General features: G+C 39.0%; 1 protein-coding gene across 2 annotated transcripts in view; it reads right to left on the bottom strand.

Moving 5' to 3' along the window:
- SPAG9 (sperm associated antigen 9) overlaps positions 1 to 22,164 on the bottom strand; it is a 59,661-nt gene that overhangs the window by 34,214 nt on the left and 3,283 nt on the right. For both annotated transcript variants that reach the window (XM_071764075.1, XM_071764074.1), the window contains exons 2-3: positions 18,507 to 18,627; positions 7,481 to 7,551 (exon numbers count right to left, since the gene is read on the bottom strand). In XM_071764075.1, the coding sequence (XP_071620176.1) occupies positions 7,481 to 7,551; positions 18,507 to 18,627 (192 nt within the window). The remainder of the gene's footprint in view (positions 1 to 7,480; positions 7,552 to 18,506; positions 18,628 to 22,164) is intronic.

The following is a 22,164-nucleotide window of genomic DNA, read 5'->3' as shown; positions in this document are numbered from 1 at the left end:
TTGGACATATGTCTTTAAGATGAAAACTGGGAAAGCCTGAAATGAAGCCTACATGACATTTGGTATTTTTAGCAATTCTGCACTCACAGTCAGAAGCTGAATAGAGCACTTGGAACAGAAAGAAAAGAAAGAAATCACAGGTGTACTGCAGAAGGATTCAATGTACTTTTTTCCTGTGGCATATTCAGGTCACTTCTCAAAGGCTTCATCTAGAAAAAAAAATATACCTCTTCTCTAAAACTGATTTCTTCCACTATTCTAGAAAGGATATTCATGTTTTTGGAATAGTTTTATTAACGGGCATTTTATTAACAGTACAACCAATATTACAAACCCTTTTATTTTGGGGGCAGTTGCATACATTAGGACTGAATCCAGCAGGACCTGGAAACCTTCATCTCTGTGCTACTTTCAAGCCAGGGCTCGTGTGTCCAAGGCCAGAAAGCTCAATCTTCAGATGTTACTGACTTGACTTCACACCAGCTTCTCCACAAGCACTGCTTGCCATCATTACCTTTGTATGAATATATATCACTCAGTCCAAGATAAGCTGGTACACTCAACCAGAATAAAGATATCCTGATGGATGTGTATCCTGTAAATCAGTAACTTACATGGTAAATACTGGTTACAGATCCTGCTTTTCCCAGCATTGACCTGAACTAATATAATTCAGAAAAAAAAAATCTTGCTATTTTTAGAGAATGATTACATAATACACTTTTAGTGCTGTCAAAAGCATAGAAAATTTATCCTCCAACAAAACGATATAAACAGTGTTTACTAGGACCATCTCATTTGCTTTTTGATTTTTTTAATGCTTGCTCATACACAGCAGCAATTAAAAGAATGGAAATCTCCATCCTCAACTATTCACATTTCCTGTTTTTTCTGTTTCTACCAAGCAACAAAGTTGGGTGTTTCAACTAAGCAGTTTTAACATGACAGGTTTATTATAATGCAAATTAATTTAGAAATTCCAGGCAAAAAATCTAATGCATAACTCCAAAATGCAGAGCAGACCATTCTGTATCCTGTTCATAAATTCCCTCATCTGGGAGGGATGCACTGAACAGAACCTGACCTACCTGCTAACACTTGGCAGCACAACAACTGGTTTTTTGAAGCAAAATTTTAAACAGAATATCTGTGATGTTTTTTAACTAGAGAACAGAAGCTGGGTAGCTAGTAACTTCCCAGGGAACAACTAACACATGGGAAAATAAGAACAGGGTCAGTAAACCCCAAACAACTTTCAGGTTTTGCAAAGTCCATGCTTTAACCTACTTTCTGCCTTCAGTAAACAAAAGAACAGACTGAAGGGAAATGTCTCACCATATTTATTACAGACATAGAGAGGACAGAGGGCAGCTCAGTTTAAAGGACCATGTGGTTTACAATGGTTCTGCAGAGGAAAATTCTGCTCATGGTAAAAACGTAGATCCCACACATCTCCATAAAACATGAAAGCTCTAGGGAGACAAAAATGAGATGAAAACCCAAGTGTGAGCATCACCTGCAGTTTCTTTGCAGACCCAAACTATACATGCTTGTGGTGTTCCCCAAATCACAAAAAGGTGGTACCACCATGTGAAGTACACACACTGCCTCAACCCAGGGTCTCAAAGGTAAAAGTTGACAATTTTGGAACGTTGTCCACAAGGGGCAAAAGTTCCCCACTCTCCTCCCTACTCATGGGCCAGAGGGACTGTGCAGCTGATGCAGAGTCATGAGAGACAGTGCACGGATTCTCAGCTTCTAGAAATCAGTTAAAAAGTTGAAATAATAAATCCTGAAGCTTACTGGGAATAAATGTAGCTCATCTACAATAAAATTTTGAAGAATCCATGCAAAGCCAGTGGAATTTGAACCAGATGACCTCCAGAGATTTTTTCAATCTAAATTACTCAAAGTCTCAGCCTATCCTTGAACTGCCACAGCGATACCAAAAAAGTCTAATGTATTAAAGCACTAGAATTCTCAGCATTCCAAATCTAATAAAAAAATTACTATGTTTTTAGATTACTCAGCTATCCCAAGTAAAGAATTTTAATGTTACTAACTATTTAAAAATAGATTTAAATGGATTTAATTGCTCTCAACACATCACAATTCTTACTGAAGTTACTGTAAAGGTCAGATGATAAATAAAGGACTACATCTACCACCTTTCTCTTCAGTAGAAGTTGCAGTCAATATTTAATCATCCATAACCTTTTACTACTGACAGCTCACCTTGGTGCCCCTGAAGTCCAAAAATATTTTGAGTATCACCAATTGTTCCAAGCAAGACATCATAAATATTGACCACTTCAACACTGTTGTAATTAAATAGTGCCTATTCCTACCCTTATAATTACAGCCACTCCCAGCCACTTACAAGCCTGATAGTTTCCTTGTAATAAACAAATGTGTATATACCATGTTGTGGTTATTTTTACCTGCACCTTTTCCTTAACCAGGTTGAGAGCATCTCCTTTATACCTTCCTCCCTCTTTTACTCCTCCTTCATTTTTGTGTCAATGCCTGAACTCCCCCAGGAGAGGTTTTAGTAATTCTTTTGCTGTCAGAACAGGCTCTGTGCTCCAGCCCTGGCTCTTCATCCTGCAGAGCCAATCAGGCTTGGCACAAGTGGCTCCTCCCTTTGGGAATGTGCAATCAACTGTGTATATATAGATCTTTGTGTCCCACTTAATCTAGATTTATTAAGGTAATAGATATTTCTAGAATCTCCTTGATTCAGTATAGAAGTCCTAAACATCCTTCCATGTAACTACTTCTCACCTTTAAGGATTTGTGGTGAGCTGGTCACCTAAGTAAAAGTATTATTCCCACTGGTGAAATGGCTGCATCTTTATCCATACACAAGATGTAGTTGCTGGCAGCTACACTCGTATCTAAGATGTTAAATCCAGGCTTTACACATCAAGCTGTTAATGCTTAGCATAAGGCTTTAGAAAAAACTGTTTGCTTGAACAGTCATCTGAAGTGTAATCTCAAAACCACTACAGCTGGTACCCATGCTCAGCCACAATTTTAACCAGACATCTCCACTTAACTTTCTCACCCTTTTTCCCTACAGAGGGACCTGCTGGGGATATCTGTTTATCCAAACGAACCTGACGAAGTCCATTCCCCATGCCAGAGACAGAGCTTGCTGTTGTCACATTGTATCAGTGCAAAACACTGAGAAACTTCAATGGCCCAATTATGCTTCATTAAACTAAGCCCATATTCTCTGTGTCAGGGAAAGAGATATTGAACCATCTCAGCCTTGTGTTTCCCAAAGCATAAAAACAATCACTTCTTTTTAAAAAAGTTTTCATTTGGAAATCTGTGCGGATTTCTGTGCAAAAACCTGTGCTACAGGTGTCAGTCAACTCTCAAGTAGATGCTGAAGCACTGCTTTGCCTCAGTTTCCTGAGTATTACACGTAAAAAACCTTCAGCAAAGCCTTTAAAAAGCCAGTGCCATAGTTGTGAAGTGTGCCCCACTCACTATGCAGAAAAAGAAAGACAGACCCTTTACTTCCTACTCAAAGGGTTTGCTCTAGAAGTCACTAGCACTGCACACAACGAAGAATTTGGCCTAGCGGGTCCCAAGGGGGTTGTGGGAGCATTTCCACCCCATCTCTTCCTTCCTGAAGAATCCGAGTCCCAAGTAGTGTCTTCAGAACCTCTGATAAAAAGCAGCAACAGGTATGTGTAGAAGATAGGACTGCTTTTATACAGGCACTGTAAGAAGTAAATTTTCTATTAAGCAGCACAGTATTTGAGATAAAGCTCAATTTGAGTAACAGAATTCATATCTACTTCTACAAAGCAAAGGTTCAAAGATACTTGGATCAGGCCATGGTCAACCACTCAACTTGCTAGCACACTGGCCTGGTGGCTGTATGATTACTTTCTGCATCTGGCCCTTTAGAGCCAAAGATGGAAATAAAGCTTTGCATAGTTAGATTCTAGAAATACAGATTTGGGAACTCCAGCATACTGCTTCATTGCTCATCTGTTCTGAACACTGGAATAGAGGAAGATCAGCACAAGATTAAAATATGCTGTGAGCAGAGGAAAGACAAAGGACCAGAGGATGTTAACTAAGCAGGAGATCACAACAGGGACTTAAGAACAGATTCAGTCTGGGATCACACATTCTGTTCTTACTGAAAAGTTGATCCTCTTCACTACCTGCTACGAATGCCCAGCTACATTCCACCTTCCAGTTTGCCAACTCAACTGGTCAAGTTATCATGCCCTAATCCATTTAAAAATCAAGCCAGTTAGCTCAAGCACAGACTCACCAAGGGAGGAAGCTTAAGGGGATATATTCCACTCACACTCATTAACTCATCTCCCACCCGACAGAGAGCAGCAAGACAGATAGAAGCTAATTTAACAGAAGGGTGAAGAAGCCTAAAGCTTCTTCCCAAGGCTTTAACAAATCAAGGCAGCCCTGCTGCCTCTGCTGCTGCCAAGACACCTTGTTGCTAGGGCAGGCTGGTGCCCTGGAGCTGCAATGCAGAGCTGTGTCTCTGGCAGGCTGAGCTCCAAGGAGCAGTCCCAGCGCTCGTCACAACGCACACTGCGGGCGAGGGATTCAGTTCTCTGCTTCCCATCACTGGTGTAACTTCCCTTTGCTTAAGCAGTTCCAGCAGGTCTTGGTCCATTTTGACTGAAAGTGTTGAGGTGAAATTCCTGTGGGCTGCTGAGCCAGCCAGCTGGCTGGGTAGTGATCTCCAGCAAAGAGGAAGCCACAGGCAGGTTGGGTTAGTGTGGAGAGAGGACATGGTTACAGAGCCTCAGTGAAGAGTTGGAAGAGAAAGACATCCAAGTCTGAAATCCTAAGCTGTGAATGAAAGAATAAGAGGGGGAATGGAAAGAAACAAACACCTAAGACATGCAAAATAGAGAAAAATAGCTAGAAACTAAGTTTACAAAAAATGCAGTCCTTTAACAGGACATCTGTCCAAGTAATCATTGCCAACATCCTAGAGCTTAAAAAAAAAAGTGTCTTCCTAATGTTCTATTCATTATTTGGTCAACTGCAAGAAAAACAATTGCCATTTCATTAAGTACCAAAGATGGATCACTTGCTAAGACAATGGTGAAGCTGGTTCAGAAGTATTCCCTCCCAGAAAAACATGGAAGTAAGAACTGCTTCAGAAACAAAAGCTGTCATAGTAGTATTGAAGCCAATGAACTTTATAACTAAATGCTTAAAGTAGGTCGGATATTTGCCAAATTATCTTGGTGTAAAAGAGAAGTTACTACACAGTCCAAAACAACTAGAATTTGTTGAGAGAAAGGGAAGCAGGAAATCACAAAGCAGATGGAAGATGGGTACTATTATCAGACAGTCCTTTCCAGTTCTCAGGGATTTCAGTCCCTGTGTGTTAAAACACACCAGCAATCAGCACTGAAATGCTGACCTCAGTCTGACTAAAGCAAGGTGCATCAGGAAGTTCATACTTTCCAAGATTCAAAATGGTCTCTAATTGTGCTCAAAAATGTCTTTGCAAATGAACAGAAGGAATATCTAGTTAACTTCCTGAGCTTAGCCACAGAGATATTCAAAAGGCTCCCAGTTTTTTACAAACAATCATGCTCCCAGGTAGCTTTGCCCTTAGTACCCAGCCCAGAGCTGAGCCTTTGGAATCCACAAACCCCTTTTACTCCAACAGCTCTCCATGTCCTAAGTGGGATACACTATTTTATTTCAGCAGCTGCCAGATGGTGGTCTGAGAATTTTTGGCTGCCTCTAGAATTGTGTACACATGTCATCTAAAGACAGATATCAGAATATTCTCAGGCAAAACCAGAACTAAACTAAGGTAAAGGTTTTTGGATTTAGAAGCTAGGTGTCATAAAGGGAAAGAGGTGCAATAAAAATGCTGAGACTGTGAACCAAAGACAGAAGGAAGTAAACATGCTGAAAGGGGCACAGAGAACATTAGACCTTGTTTTAGGAGCATATGAATATACTATGTTGCACTGCAACTTGTTCCTTTATGAAGATAGGACATAGTCACCTCAGTAATAATAAAGGAACACCCAAGGAAACACCCCTCCCTACACCAAAGAAAGTGAATTTAAGATGTAAAAGCATTTAATAAATTAGAATCAAACCAGCAGAGGTTGTTGTCCATTTTGGAGCAAAACCTACGTAAAAAGATATTCAGAACATTTCATTAGCATTGCAGTGAATCAGTGGTGCCCAATACATTAATTATCTTGAACTCTGCAAAACAGGATTCAATCAAAACCTGTGTCATTTTTATTGTCACATTACCCATTGGTTCTAGTCAAAATTAATCAAAGCTTTGCAAGCACATAGTTCTCTGAAGTTCTTCCAGTTCAAAAGGATGTAAAACTTGTGTGCAGCATTAAGCATTGTCACTTGTACTTAAATTTCCAATTTTCAACACATACAGTATTCTAAAGGGACTCTAGTTACAAACATGATCTTAAACACATTAGGATTTCAGTAAGTATATTAATATTTTTATTTGAGAGCTGCAGAAGTCTTGTCACACAATAAAGAGCTACAATGCTGGCTGTGGTTCCAAGCCACTGAGTAACCCACTCATCATTGCTAAGGAAGTGCTAAAGGTAACCAAATCCAACATTCTCTATTTACTTTTCCTTTCCCCACTTGTGGCCTTTTGAATTAGGAATAATCAGTATTGCATTCCTCTCTTTGTTAGTGATGATCTAAAACCTGCTGACCTTTCAAACAAAGGCAAAGCAATCAGACTAAGGACAACTGTGCTCAATACTGGGACTTCAGATTAATTGGAATTATTCAGAGACTTCAGTGTTTTGCTCACTGAAGTATACCAGGTAGGCATTAAGCATCCTTGCATGGGAAATATGATCTGCTACTGAAATTCAAAGCATTGTAAGTCCCTTTATTCTGCAAAACCAATTTTAATGGTGTGGTTCTTAATTAATTTAACAGACAAACTCAAATTTCTCATCTCCATTAGCTAGCACTGTTTTCAATAGCTATCAATAAGTATGGCAGGGAATTCTTTTAATGATTAATCTCACTAGGAGGCCAACTTTTTAAGCTATTAGTTCCTCCTTCAATGGTACAAGCAAAACCAACAGAAAACTGCTGGAAAAAAGTACTGAGATTGCAATTTCATTTCTATTTGAAGTTTGTTAGTGTGGTTAGAAGAATTGCCTTTGTAATATGGAAAAAACCCAAATTCCTAGTTTTTTTAAACTTTTGAGTATTTGACAAAGCTATAAAATTGACAAACATGTAATCAACCTAACATCAGGAAATCCACAACTTAGACATGAATGAGAAAAACTGCAGAACCAAATGAAGCCTGGTTCCAACTAACATTAGCAACACAAACATCCAAGCTCTACTGAAAAAGCCAAAACATCCAATCCTTTTCCTAATTGTTCACAACACAAATTTCCACAGATTTTTACAGATACCCTGAATTCATCTTGGCATAACAACCTACCTCTGTATGTCTTGAATGAAGTGCATTGTATTCTTTCTTGAGTTCTGCTTCCCTTTCCTCAAGTCTGCTAACTGGAAGAAATAATAAAAAAAAAAAAGTTAAATTAAATTCTTGAGTTTCATGAGTTCTGGTAAATGAAACTGACTTGCCTAGAACTCAACAACCAGATGAGAGAGAGCATTCTTAGCAGTGAACAGCAAAGAGCTATGTTGGTTCTTGTTCTTCAACTCTCAGCACTTGAGCTCCACAAGTGTATCAGCAGCAGCACAATCTTATTACTTGGTTGTCCTCATAAAAAGCTCAAGTCCTACTTTCCCCAAGTGACTGCAAGGCTGGTGAGAGGACCTCACACTGACTGGGAATGTTCACATGGGAACATGGAAACCATAGGAAGTGCAGGAGCTGTGTGGTACAGTGAGGCCCAGTCCTGGATGAGAGCTCCAGTTAAGGCTCTGCATTGGTTTCCTAGAACATAACCACACCATCTCCAGGTGTGTTTAACCAGGACAAACAACATTTTTTTTTTAGAACACCTTCAAATCATATGTTGCAGTACAGAAATTAAGACCTCTGCATTCACTCATATTCCACTGAGTGTTACAGCACTAGATTCAGGGGGGGGAAAAAAAAGCACATTTGAATATTTCTGGAGTTATTCCAAGAAATTAAAAACACATCTAACATTTAAAAGACAATAGGTCTAAAGTCTACAGAAGAGATGAGCTGGAACAAACTGGGATATACCTGTACAATAAATTGGCAAAAAATCTAAAAGAATTCAGAACTTGATCATAATTATTTTTTCATTCAAAAACAAAAATTGTTTTGCTGCTTAAATGTGAACTGTCTTTCTGTTTAGGAATTTTTGAGCACAGTATTTATGTAACATAAGCATGTGTCTCAAATTCTATAACTGAGCTTCTCTTATTCCACTTGCCATGTTTTAAAAACTCCTGGGAAGCCAAATTTGTAGTAACCCATCTCCAGAGACTCCCTGCCTAACACACATTATCTGAAGACAAATGCCAACCTCTTCTCTGCCATTTGCCTGGTTTTGTATTGACAAATGGATCTTCTGAAAATTAATCCTCAATATACCATTTCTTTTTGTTCCGTTTATCTGTATTGTGACACAGTGTTTTATTTTAAGTACATTTCAATCAAAAAATCTTTGACAGAGTCAAACACTGGAAACAAAATATATGCATGTCCACTCACTCAAAACTGTATAAACACTTTTAGCTCCTGATCTAATCTTGCTCTTATAAGAATATTAAGTTCCTTGACACAACCTTTTGCACTTCACCTATAAATATCTGTAAAAAGCATTACATCAAATATTATTTATACTAATGCAAGATGAAACACTTTCATTTCTGCACTGTTATCAAACAGAACAAAAGCTCTTCAGGCCAAACAGCAGTAAGTGATGTACAAGTGTTCATAGCACAACATACATAAGATAGAGTTTACAGCATAAATACATATTTTTGAGAAGCAGGACACAATGATATCTAGTGAATGCAAGGCAATAGATGTTTTAAGCCTCCTCATACATTTAAAAAGATTATATGGAAGCCTGTGGTAAGTGCCTATAGAAACAAATGTCAAAATTTATAGTTACAAGGCTTGACATAATTTTATCCATAACCTTTGTTGGACTGGCATTCTAATCAGAAGTATTTACATTTTATAACATTGACTTCAGAGACATCTGAACAGCACCCAGAGCTTTGGCTGCCCACACCCCATCCTGCAGCAGCTGTGCCCATCTCTGGCCTTGGCTTCATGGTTCCCAGCACCCTTCCCCACACACCAAGAGCCTGTGACCCTCCCACCATGCTAAACCTGCTTTAGGACAGGCAAATAGCCTGCAAATCAACAGTGCAAACTGAATGCCTAATTGGCTTCATGTTTTGTGAAATCTTGTCCCTCCCCTGGAAACTGTGTCCAAGCAGGCGGCGAGGCTGCCAGCCCTGACCCAGCTCAGCTCCCACCTCCCCTGAGACACTGCTGCTTCATGCTGGATGGGGAAGTCATAGTTCAGTATAACCTCACCAGGAACCTGCAAAGGAACCATGGCAATCCATCCCAGTGGTGTTTGGCATGCTGGTGTCCAGACAGTGCAGCCAACACTGGCTCCTAAAGATTCATTCTATCCCGTGGATTCTGGAAGCAGCACTTGACACAGTGCATTTCATGAAGATGAACACCACATCATGTGGACTTAAGCTCTGTCAGGGGAGGTTTAGGTTGGATATTAGGAAAATTCTTTACAGAGAGGGTGATCAGGCTTTGGAATGGACTGCCCAGGGAAGGGGTGGATTCTCCATCCCTGGAGGTTTTTAAAAAGAGCCTGGATGTGGTACTCAGTGCCATGATCTGGGAACCACGTTGTGGACTGTGGTTGTGGATTAAGGGTTGGACTTGATGATCTCAGAGGTCCTTCCCAACCCGGATGATTCTGTGATCAAGTGTTAAAAACATTCTTCTTTGTAGCTGTCCACAACCTACCTTCATAAAATGCACAAAAGTGCTTCCCACTGTTATGGACAGAACAAATTTCCATAACAGTTGTGGTTCCAGTTCCATTTCTTCCTTCTATGGCCCAAGTTTAAATAGTTCCTTAAATCAAGTTGTAGAAGACAAATGTGTATAGGTACTGGTACTGCACAGTCAAGGAAGATACCTTCATTAAATCTGGTAACTATTTTTGTTACACACAAAGATTAAAGAAATTAAGGCTCTAGAAGAGATAATTGACAATTAGCATTTGTAGAATTCACCTGGATCTGTGTAACATGTTACAGTCCTACAGCTGGAAGTTTCAGTCAAAAGCAGATGTACACTAAGTTTATATGTCCCCAACAGATACCACATTAACAGTCTTCAAAACAGGCCTCTCCAATCCCAGCAGGATGGCACACATCACCAGAAAACTATTCTACCCAAATCCTGCCTCAAATCTTGAGAAAGCAGCCAACAGAACATGTTTCCCTTTTCCAATTCAGCATTGTCAAGGAGATATCACAAGATACTCCCTAAGGAGCAGAGATCACCACAAACTTGAACACAGAGAATACAAGAACCTAGTGAAGAACAGCCAGAAGAATTTTGAGGAAAACCTCCTGATTCTGGCCCCTAAACCTTGGGGAAACTTAAGTCATTATTAAAGGTACAATCCCATCAGGAGTAACAGGAAACTCAGAGCAATGAAATAGGAGACAGAAAAGAATGCCTTCCACTAGCACACACAAGCAAATTGATAGCAAATTGTTAGCAGTTGCATTTTACTCCACCAGCAGACAAAAGAGTGGAAGTCTGGAGCAACCCTGATAACAACCCCCAAAAGGAGCAGAGCTGGCTCTGCCTGACAGACACTGGGTCCACAAAGTGGCAACCAGAGTAGACTTCCATCTATTCCACTTACACAACAATACAAAAAGCTCCTCTGGTATTCCAGTCTAAATTTTTTCCACTAAGGTGTCAAACACTCAATGGGCAGATGATAAAATCAGTTTGATATACATCCTAAAAGCAGAATATCCATTGTCTTGTCACACGTCTTTGTAACACCATTATAGCCTTGTTACATCATGGAAGATATTACATTGTGTCATATATTACATGTGTAAAATACAACACACAACAAAAAGGTTTCACTACCCATGACTGCAAGTCTACATTTAAAATCTGTAAAGGTCTTCCAGCATCATAAGCATGAGCACAAAATGCAAATATTTTATGCTGATGAGGACACATTTCACCAGGACAACGCCACAAACTCACACCCAAGGTCTACCTGCAACCTCCTCCAGCACTGTCAATATCCTAAAACATTCAGTGAGTGACCTGAGGTACCAATCCTAATTAAACTTCTCCCAAATCAAGCCTGAAAATAGGAGGTTAAATGTTACAACAAACTAAAGAGAAGCCTCTGGAGATCCTGCCTCCTGATGGGCATTACAGCAAAGCTGTCCACCCTGCCTGTTCAAAAATCAGAGCTTACCTCCCAAGTCTGATGGCTTTTACCCAGTTTGGAACACCCTCCATCTGTATGTTGTCCTCTGCCTCAAACTGCTGATAAGCCTGAAGGGGAGAAAGAGAAACAGACCCGCTAGAATGCCAGCTCCAACCAGGAGGAATTGCCTTCAAGAGGAATTGCAAGTTCCTGCCACACAAGCCAGGACAGAGGTGCAGCTCATCAAGGAGCCTTTCCTAGCACTAAGACTGTCTGAAGCTCTCCCTGGACAGCTTTGATCCAGCTCCATTCCTAGAAGCAGGCCTCATGCCAAAGTTAAGATAAAAGCAAAATCAATCCCATGATTCAGGAGGCCCCTATGTACTTGCTGAAGATCAGACACATCAAGCATGGATTGGAATAGGGATTGAAGCTACCAAACAAGTATTTCACCTGGAAGAGGTAAATCCTGGGAATAAGCAGCACAGAAAACTGATTTGTAAAAAAGCTGATCAAGTCAACTCCTTGGCAAGACCAAGATTTTCAAGTAGCTTTTAACACTGTGAACTATAGGCCTAGTTCTCAGTCAAGAATGCTGTGCTGATAGCAAATATCTGCACATACAGCTGCATGGTCTTATCCCTGATACTTCTGGACTGTTCAAGTATCTGCTATGTCTCACACCCACAAAATCCTTAATTTATCACCAAAAACCTGACATAAAAGTTAAAAACCAAATCTCCTTAAATATTCTGCTACAGCCATTTAATATCAAGACAACCGTATGCCAAGAGATCCCTAAGGAAAGTTGAAATTCAGCTGAACTAGGATATATACAAGCCAACTTCTAGCCAAAATCAAGTTTAAAATCATTTGTATCTAGTACCAATTTCTGACTTAGTCTCTGGCCAAAATAGTGTTTCACTGAGAAATGTTTTGATTCAATGACTGTTTTGAAAGCAGCAGGATGCTTCATTTATACATTTGCCTATTGAAGCAAGTCACTTTTAGAGAAAATCCTACATGAAGTCAGCATGAAGACAGAAGCTATAGCAGACTGGATTTGTTCTTGAAACCACTGACAACTCAGGAATGAATGATCAAGACATTTAAGGGCATTTTCTTCATTGCAGCAACGTTTACAGCAATGGAATTACTCTAATCAAACTCTAGCACCTAAACTACTCACACAATACTCCCTTAATTCGGAAAAGTACAGGAGCAGTTAATTATGCCCTACTGGATTTCAACCTCCTCTCACCACTTTTGTTCAGGTGTATTTATAGACAAGTTTAAAGCAGGCCAATCACTGCTCTAATTTTCTACTCCATTTTATTTTAGCCTCCAGCCTTGCAGCATGACTCGGTGCAGCCTCCTGAGCTCGCTGTACCCTCTGCTCCATCTAGTGGGCTGCTCACTCCACGTTCCCCCTGCACAATAAACACCAGGGACACGTCTGACTTCACATGAGGGAGCCTGGAAAGCAACTGGGAAATGCTTTAGTTGGAAATAAAACCTTCCTTTCCCAAACACTTTGATGCTCACATTTCTCTTCGTAGAAAGATTCTCCAAGTTTAGTAAGTGACACCCGAGGCACTGGAGGGAAGGGCAGATGGGACATTTGCCTTGTAAACAAAGTAACATCGATGAGAAAGTTTTTCTGAGAAAAGAGACCCAAACAGAAAGCTCCAAATTTATTAAGAAATACAAGAGTCAAGTTGTTCTACTCCTCCTTGGCTGGAAATGAGTTCTGCTGTCAGTCTTTGAAAAAATACGCAGAAAGAATCCAGACCTGCACCAAACAAACCTCAACTTTTCAGCTTCTTTCAAGGAACAATTGAAAAGCTTTCTTGTTTTCCTTGGAACAAACACTACATTTGAGCCAAACCTAGAAATGGCATTACTGACAGATGTCTGTCATACCAGTTTTTAGCTTTCACATCATCGTGTGCACAGAGGCACAAGTGAAATCTCCAAATAATGTCAAGCTTCACAGCTGAAAGTTCCTGTTAAGCAAACAGATCCATGTTAAGTTGCTGCTGCAGCTCCAGGCAGGTGTGCTGCAGGGTATTGGATTCCTTTCAGATTGTACTCCCAGATAGACAACTTCTTGGTGTATATTACAGTAATGCTGGTATCTGGAGAGCTCAAGTGAAAATAAAATACAAACTAATTGAATATCTGCAGAAGATTCACAACCTGGTATTGCATCTTTACTTGAAGGCAGTGCTCCAAATAGTTCTGCTCAGCTTCTGAGGAAAACAAATCTGCATGGTTTTAGGTCAGCTGCCAAAAAGTCTGTCTCATATCCCAAATAAACCTACAGCAAGAGCTATCAGTTGCTGCAAGATGTCACCTGATGTGGGAAATCCAATCAGCCCAACACTTGCGTCACAACCTATGCAGCTCTGAAGACAGAGTTGTTCTGTGGTTTGGTTTTGCTTGCTTTGTTGCTTGTTTGTTTTAAGATGCAGTTTTCCACAAATACAAATCTAACTTGAGTATAAATTACAAAGTTAACATCAGATAAACTGTTAGGTTTGGAACTGTATAGGTATGGAACTGTATCTGTGCTCTGGCTGCCCAGCCAAAAGTAGTTAAGATCTTTGCTGTACTTTAAAAGGAATCAAATCTATCAACTCCCACAGCCTACCACCTCCATCAGAAAGCACTTCAACCATGCAGACACCATGGTTTTCAGATTCTCTCATAAAATAAATTACTCAGAGTGATTTTTCCAGACAGCATGCTCCAAAGCTGTAGTAAGTCAGAGTACACTGCACTTCTACTCAAAAAAAAAAAAAAAAAAAAAAAAAAAAAAAAAAAAAAAATTTAATTACCACACAGACTATAACACATAAAAGAACTGACATTCCCAGAGAGGAAGGCAAAGAAGGGAAGTAAATTAAACCTCCTGAGCCAGCACAGAACTCAGTGGCACATGATGTGAGCACTGAAAGGTGCTTATCCCTTTTGGTAACTGGAGACAGAGCAGTACCCAAAGCAGGATCATGTGCCCTCCTGGAGTGCTGCTGGGCAAGCAAGCTGCATATTGCTAGTACAAGTTTTTCACAGCTCTAAGTGCCTACTTTTCCAGATTTAAGGTTGAAGTTTGAAACATCCTAAAGCTGCAGATTAATTACAAGCAGAGCTAGGGGTCTCACCACAGCAAAGAGTTGAAATAACGAAGGTCAGATATATTCAAGCTCTTGTAAGAAATGTTTATATGAAAGGCTGCTGTCTGCCTCAGACACATCACTGAAATGGAAGGGAAGGACAAGAATTTAACTGTTAACTTTTCTTTTTTCATCATCTGACATTTCCATGCTTGGTACTCCTCTAGAATATTCAGAGGTGCCCTCTGCTGCTGAGAAAAACGTCTACTCAAGTCATAAAATAAAATAAATTTTTAAAAAGACATTATCTTACACTCAGCAAGGTTGCTAAAGACCAACAGCAGAGCTTCTAAAACCTCTGCCTGTACCAACAACACCCCTAGATAAATCTTCAGAATTTGTGACATTTCACTTGGTTTAACTTCCACAAGCCACAGCCCCCTGAGAACTGCCTTTCCTCTGCTCCCTGCATGGGAAATGCTGACAGCCAATGCACACCAGGGCAAGAGCAGGAGAAAACCATGGGAAGTTCCAGGGAAAAACTGCAGTGCAAAATGAGATGAGGAGATGCATCAGGGCCCAAGAGTCACACCACTGCAGCACATTCCTGTATTGAAACAGAAGTAGCAAATCCTTCCATCTCTGTTCCCCTTTAAGAAGTTGTAAAATTTACCAACATCCCCCCCCAGGATGTAACATGCTGCCCATTTTTGGCAGCAAGCTTGACTTAGGCAACCACCAGGAGCAAGGAGTTTCCATCAGGCTGAGGGGTAACTCAGTGGGCATCTGCTCCTGCCAGTCAGGATTTCATCACCTCCTGTGGCTCAGAACCCATCCAGCAGTGCCACCAGGTCACCCTGCCATCTCTTTTTAATTCCTCCTCTGAAAGAGCAGAGTATGGTGGTTCACTCACCAAGCAGGAAGTGGATAACAACTGTTTAAAATTGCAATGTGGGGAAAAGAAGTCAGTGAACCACAAACTTCATAACTGGTGAAATAGGAAGCTCAGTCTGTGTCAACTTCTTCAATTTCAAACAGTAGATTTATTCCCACCAAGCTGGGTGAATATGTGGCTATGAATGTAACCCCACATGATAAATTCAAGTCCAAAGAAATATTTCTTTTTCTTCAGTGTGACAACCACTAAGACTGCAAAACCAAGAACATCATTCAGGACATAACAACTTCTTAAGTAGTTGCAGTGAGCAGGTATGTTTAAAAATCAAGCACACACAATCATGCTGAATCCTACCATGTAACTTAAGAGTTGCCCTCTCCCAGGGCTAACCAGTCTTCATCAAATACTCACAACCAACAGTGTTCAAGAACACCAGTCAAAACTTTTTAATGTATAGAACTTGCTCTCACAGGCCTTGCTTACTTGAGGAAAAAAACATACAGTACAAGAAATAGTCTACAAGAAGCAAGAAGTCTTGCAGTTAAAGTTCTACATGGGACCCCAGGTCTTACCTGTTTTCTATTTTAAACTACTAATCATGTCATAAACTGATGTTGCTATCTCAGGATCTGTACTCTGACACAAAAATGCAAATCCAGGTTTTATTTGCTTACTTGCTCCATCTCAGGCATTTACAATTCCCGTGACCAGGGATAACACTACCACTATTTTGAATGTTTATGTGGTGACAGTTGGCAATACCACAGACTAATTTAGATGCAGAGGCAGCAGTATAAGACTGCTGGAAAAGAAAAAGAAACATAGCTAGAATACTTTCAGCCATGCCTGGTGAATTAAAGTGACACACTGGTATCTTAGGTATCATAGGACATACAAATTGCCTTGCCTAGAAAAGAGGAAACAAGGTAACACAATAGTTAGACTACTTCAAGAGTATGTACAATAATATAGTTTTCATACCCTAGAAATTTAGAGCACATAAAAACCAGCTCACTTGCATAACATTCATGAGGTGTTCAACAATTGTGCTTATGTCCTCTTTGATCTTGCTCTGCATCAGCAGCATCTCAAATCTTCATAATAGTTTTTCATGCTTTCCCAGACAACTTAGCAACTCAAATCAGAAACAAAACTCAACATTCAACAGAAGACTTTTCTCCAATAAAAAGATTTTGGAACTGTTTAAAAGTCTGAGTTTCTCAAGCAAATGTTTTTATTATAATAATATACACACATACACAATGTAATTAGAAGTTTCATATGTATTTGGAGATACTGTTAAAGGCAAAAAAAAAATCATATTAATAGACTTATAGAGCAACTAATTTGTACTTTTTATTGTATTAACAGAAAAAGTAATAGTATATACAACATGATGCAATCTTGATGCCATAATCCTGTTGTCAGAGTACAGGGTTTCCCATTAACAAGTTGTTTGGGCTGTGGGCTTAAAGCTCAGTTGTTCTGGAAACAGTCTCCTTTGTTACCAAAACAGACCACTCAACTCTTGTTCTAGTGTTTTCTTTTCCTCTCTACTGTTGCTTTAACACACACACACACACATTTCCATTCACAAGAATCATAGCATTGCTGCTGAAGTGCTCCTCCATCACTGTCTGTACAGAATCCAAGAACATTTAACAATTTTTTAACTATATTGCCAACCAGATTTGAAACTATACAAATTTCAGAAAAACTGAGCTCTGTAAGCCACCTACATTCATCTTAACATAAATGCACTAATAATCCTGCTATACAGTCACTCATGCCACTGAAAATTAAAATGTATAGAAAGATTATTATACCTTAAGTTGGAAAAGAGTTATGACTTGTTGTGTTATGGGCAGGAAAAGTAGCCAAGCAGAAATACAGGAAGAAAGAACAGTGAGAAGGGGGTATGTCTGGCACTCTGCTTCCAGAAACTGATCTTATCTTAATTTTATCAGGCTTGATACAGTCCTACCTTACATGTGGGAGAGCCCAGCAATAAAAGCTGTACATTAACTAACAGATGAATGCTGGTCTTACATCTAGAAAAGTAAGCTTGGAAGCTTAACAAAATGTTCACATTAATTTATATTGATCATTGTTTCTACACTGTGCTAAAAAGGCTAAATAAAAGCAAAGATCATAAGTTTCATTGCATTTTTAAAAGATTTACAGAAAAAAAAAAAAAAAAAGCCAAAAATAAAAAAATCAACTCAATCCATCACTAGCAGCATAGCTCTTTCATCTTCAATTCAAGCCTGTGACGTGGGGGAGACTAAATGAAAATATTTCTGTGAGTTTTTTCTTCCTCTCTACCCTTTACTCAAGTAGAAAAAAAAAAAAAAGTGATGAGGTTTCATTCACTGAGGATCTACCCCCGTAAGAAGCAGCCCAGAAAAATATCTGTGCTACAATATACTCACATTGTAACTTTCTGTATTTCAGAAAACTGGTAATTTGTATCTTTTACAAAACCAACTGCAAGTTCTTTGTAAATTACACAGAGTATCTCTTAACAGTGGAAGTGTTTTTCCTTCCTGTAAAAACTAAATGCCTCATATATAAATAATTGAGCATAGATTATAAATAATTGAGCATAAATTATACAAAGATAATAAGAATCAGCATCAATGTTGTTCTCACCCCAGCAGTCCTTCCAAATCTGAAGATTACATTTATTTTTATCACAGGCCACAAGCTTAATGGGAAGAAAATTGGTTTATTTTATGATGACTAACAAGGGAATTAGTTCTAAATATTTCCTGAAAAAGTTGCTAAACATGAAACTAACATGGTCCACGAGGAAAACAAAACAGCAAGCAGGAACAGAACAACAAAAGGATCAGATTGAGAGCCACAATTTTACATCAAATTTGCTTACCTTAATTCTACAAAAAACAAACTTAGACAAGAGTTAAATCTAGTTATATATGAAAATACAGGAACTGGATAGCACACATCTTTAGCATATCTATTATTGTTTTATAGCAAATTTAAATTGCACTAATATCACTGAAAGAGAGTGCAATGTATTTTACTTACTTTGATCAGCATAATTTTTTGCCTTGAGTTCAAGCTGTCGAGTTTGTGATTCTAATGCTTCCACTCTGGTCTGTAAATCCTTTTTCTCTTGTTCTTGAGAATCTTCAAACTCGATGAATTTCTAAACAAAAAAAAGGAGTTAGACTCAACAATTAATTACAGATTTAACTTAACAGCAAAATTAAGAGGAATATCAGATATACTGTCATTCCTAGATTTGTTTTTTTAAGACTTTCACTTCAAGAAAAATGTAGGAGGCAACCCAGCAGCCAGGGGTTGGTTCCTTGACAACTTCATGGCAAGGATGCAAGAGGCTTCCAAAACAACAGATCTACAGCTCACACCTAAACATGAAGGACCCTTAATTCTTCTAGTCCAGGGTCCACAAGTCAATCAGGTTGCTCTGGGTAATCACTAAGTGCTAACTGCTTCAGACCAGCCTTCCTTGGACTAACAGGAATATGGATTATTTCATTCTTTCCTGACAACACTGTGTGAATACAGAGAGCTCTGGAATCCTTAGACTGACCAAATATCAGTGAAGTGTATCCACACCTGTGAGCCACAAAGGTACAGACACTGTAGTAGGGACATGGCAGCAATAGTGCCAGCCAAAATTACACACAATTTTTCTCATTCCCAAGCAATTTCTGTTACCATTTGACAGGTTATAAAATACTAAATCTTCATCAAATGCTTACCAGCAATCTCCTACAACCTGCCAGCTGCATAGAAAAATATTTATGGGCACTCTGCAATTGTGCTGACCACCATCTTCTGCTCCCTTGGTTTACCAGCTTTGTGTTTGACAAAATTCTGAAGTTACTGATGCTTATATCAGTATTTACATTTTATAACATTAAAGTTAACAATTCATCATTATAGCAATTTTTAACGTTTGGGGGTTTTTTGCTATTTATATTAACCAAAAACTTCAGAAATTCAGTGTGTACTGGGAGCATAAAGAATACTTCTAATAGTCAAAGATGTCCTAGGCCATGAAATATTCTCTATTCTGCACTGCAAAGAGAAGGCCCCAAACATAAATTAGGCAGAATGCTCACTGTACAGGGAGGAAGAGCACACCAGAAGCTTTTGCAGAAAAAACCCTCAAACATCCAAGATAGCTAAAGGATCAGAAAGCAGCCTGCAGCTGGGTACCACATGGAATCAAAGAGACAGAGGAAGCAGCAACTTCTAACTAAAAATAGTAATGTTATAGTTAATTTGAACAGAACGTTTCCCCCTACATGTTGATGGGCAAAAAGTGGGGAAAATATTTCAAATGCTCACCATTTTTAATAAGCTAATATGAAGTTTTAGTCAATGTGTTTTAGGACTTTCACAAAAGCAGAAACTCTCAGCCATATCGAGAGAGCTTCAGTTTAGCTGGGACATCAGAAGTTTTACTTAAAAATGTAATAATCTAGAAATGCATCAAAATCTAAGAAGGGGAACAAAAGTTCCATTCAGATAAGATCTCCATGGCTATCACAGGACTCTGCATGGTGATCGTATGACTGTGCTTGAAGCTAAACCATGGAGCAATTGATAAACAGTTGACCTTAGCCCAGGTAGCATTGCTTTGAGTTCTGAGATTTAAAAGGAGTTCTTTCTCTTCAAAATGACAGATTTGCATACATCTTTCTACCCTCTCAACACACAGTTCAGGTTTATTTATCAATGTTATACTGAAAAACTCCATCTTTAAACTTGTTTCATGCCTTCTTTGTAGTAAGTGATACAAGAGTTCTGCCTCTTTTATATTAAAGTCTTGTCTGGCTTATTCTTAGCAGGCTCCCTTTTTAAAAAGGGCTTCAAAGTTTGACACAAGTTTGGCACTGGGGCTGAAGACCAACATGGTTTTTTAAATTGAAAGATGGAAAAACATGAAAGAACTATAAAACTGTGACATCTTTGTTTAATTGCTTCTCTGATGTTTTCCAGAAGTCAGATGTGTCTCACAACTTGCAAAAGGCCAATGACAATTGCACTTTTGAATAAACAGCCGTTCAAAGCCATCAATGTCATTGTTACTCATGAAACTAAAGACAGATATCACATTGTATTTCCTCAAGTTCTTCAACTCTGAGCATTAAAACTGGGTTTGTATTGAAATTAAATGGCTTTGTTATTTTCCACTACTTTACCTTTATTTTGTTAAAGTTACACCTCTTCAAGGCATAACTAAAATTAGGGCTGGATAATTCATTTTCCTCTGCTGAAAACTACAGCAGAGCAAATAATGGACTAAAAACTTCAGACTTGGAGTGTTTCTATTTGGTTTCATCTCTCCTTCTGGTCATAGTATTAAAACAGGCAGAGCCCCAGGAAACTGATCATCTCATCCTGACTAAGCCTGGATGACTATGTTGGAAGGACTAGTCAGACAAACCACCACAGCAGCCAAGGATGGGCTGAGCACCCATATTAAAAGACTTTTTTTTTTTTTTTTTTTTTTTAATGTTTGCATTGACAGTACACTCAAACACTGCACAGCTTCTGCATTAATGTAAAGGCAGCAGTATAGGTAGGAAGATGCCAGCCACTGATCATATGGATACCAGACAGGCTGAGATTTCAGCCCAAGCTACCAGCTAACACAAAATACTGAGGCAAACAAAAATTCAGCTTTCCTCATTTTAAGCAACCTCCTGTCTAGGCCACAAAGCTGTATCTTACAGCTCTATCAAGAAGTGAGATTTTTCTGGTGCTTTTTCATGACAAAACTAGTTGAAGGACATGAACACATCTTTAAAGCAATCAGACCAAATACAAGATTACAGAAGAGATGGCTACAACAGCCCTTAAAAGGTGATCTGATTCCCAAGCTCTGATGTTCAGTGTTGATGTTGGGATCCTTATTTTGATTTGGACATAACAAGGTGTAAGCACAGGATGTGATGCATCCCTCCCTCTGCATGTGCCTCCTGCTGAAACCCAAGCCTGTAATACCTCCACAAACTATGTTTGGCAACTCCCATTTAATCCTTCCCATTTTCTCCAGGCAGTATCAACCATGCCATTTCAGACAGACATTTGTCTAACCTGTTCTTAAAGAAGTCCAATTAAAAGTAAGAAAAAGTACTTTACAACTAAGTTTCAGAAGTCTTTGTGTAATCAACTTTAAATCTATTTAAAATTTACAGCAATAACCATTGAAACAAACATGAACTGGAACTAGACAATGGAACAGCACAGGACACACATCTGGAGCCCTCTCTCAGGTGCATAACCATTTATTCACTTACTAACACAGTACAAGCCAAATGAAATGTTTCTTCCTATATTTACATCATCCTTCATCTGTTTCCTTGTATTTTCTCTAACACACAACCCAGGTGCAATATGAAGCATATCTGGTGTCAGGGTCCCACCTCCTTGGCAATCTTTATTACCACACGACATGTCCTGCAGAAACTTTTACTGCAATGACACCAGTTTTTCATCCAATGCTTTGTTCTTCCTGGAAGTAAAGGTAACTATGAGCCAGCTCAGTTGGACTTGGGATAGATAAAAATGAATGTAACTGAAAACAACCAAGTAAGTTTAACACTATTTTAACAAGGTTTTTTTTGTGTAATGGATCTCAATTTTCCTTTCATATACATTAAAAATACTTAAACTCTTACTGCACGGCTTTTATTTAACACACAAT

The sequence above is a fragment of the Heliangelus exortis genome, chromosome 20 (genome assembly GCF_036169615.1).
Source record: "Heliangelus exortis chromosome 20, bHelExo1.hap1, whole genome shotgun sequence".
Taxonomy (NCBI): Eukaryota; Metazoa; Chordata; class Aves; order Apodiformes; family Trochilidae; genus Heliangelus; species Heliangelus exortis.
This window is presented reverse-complemented; position numbering and strand designations above follow the sequence as displayed.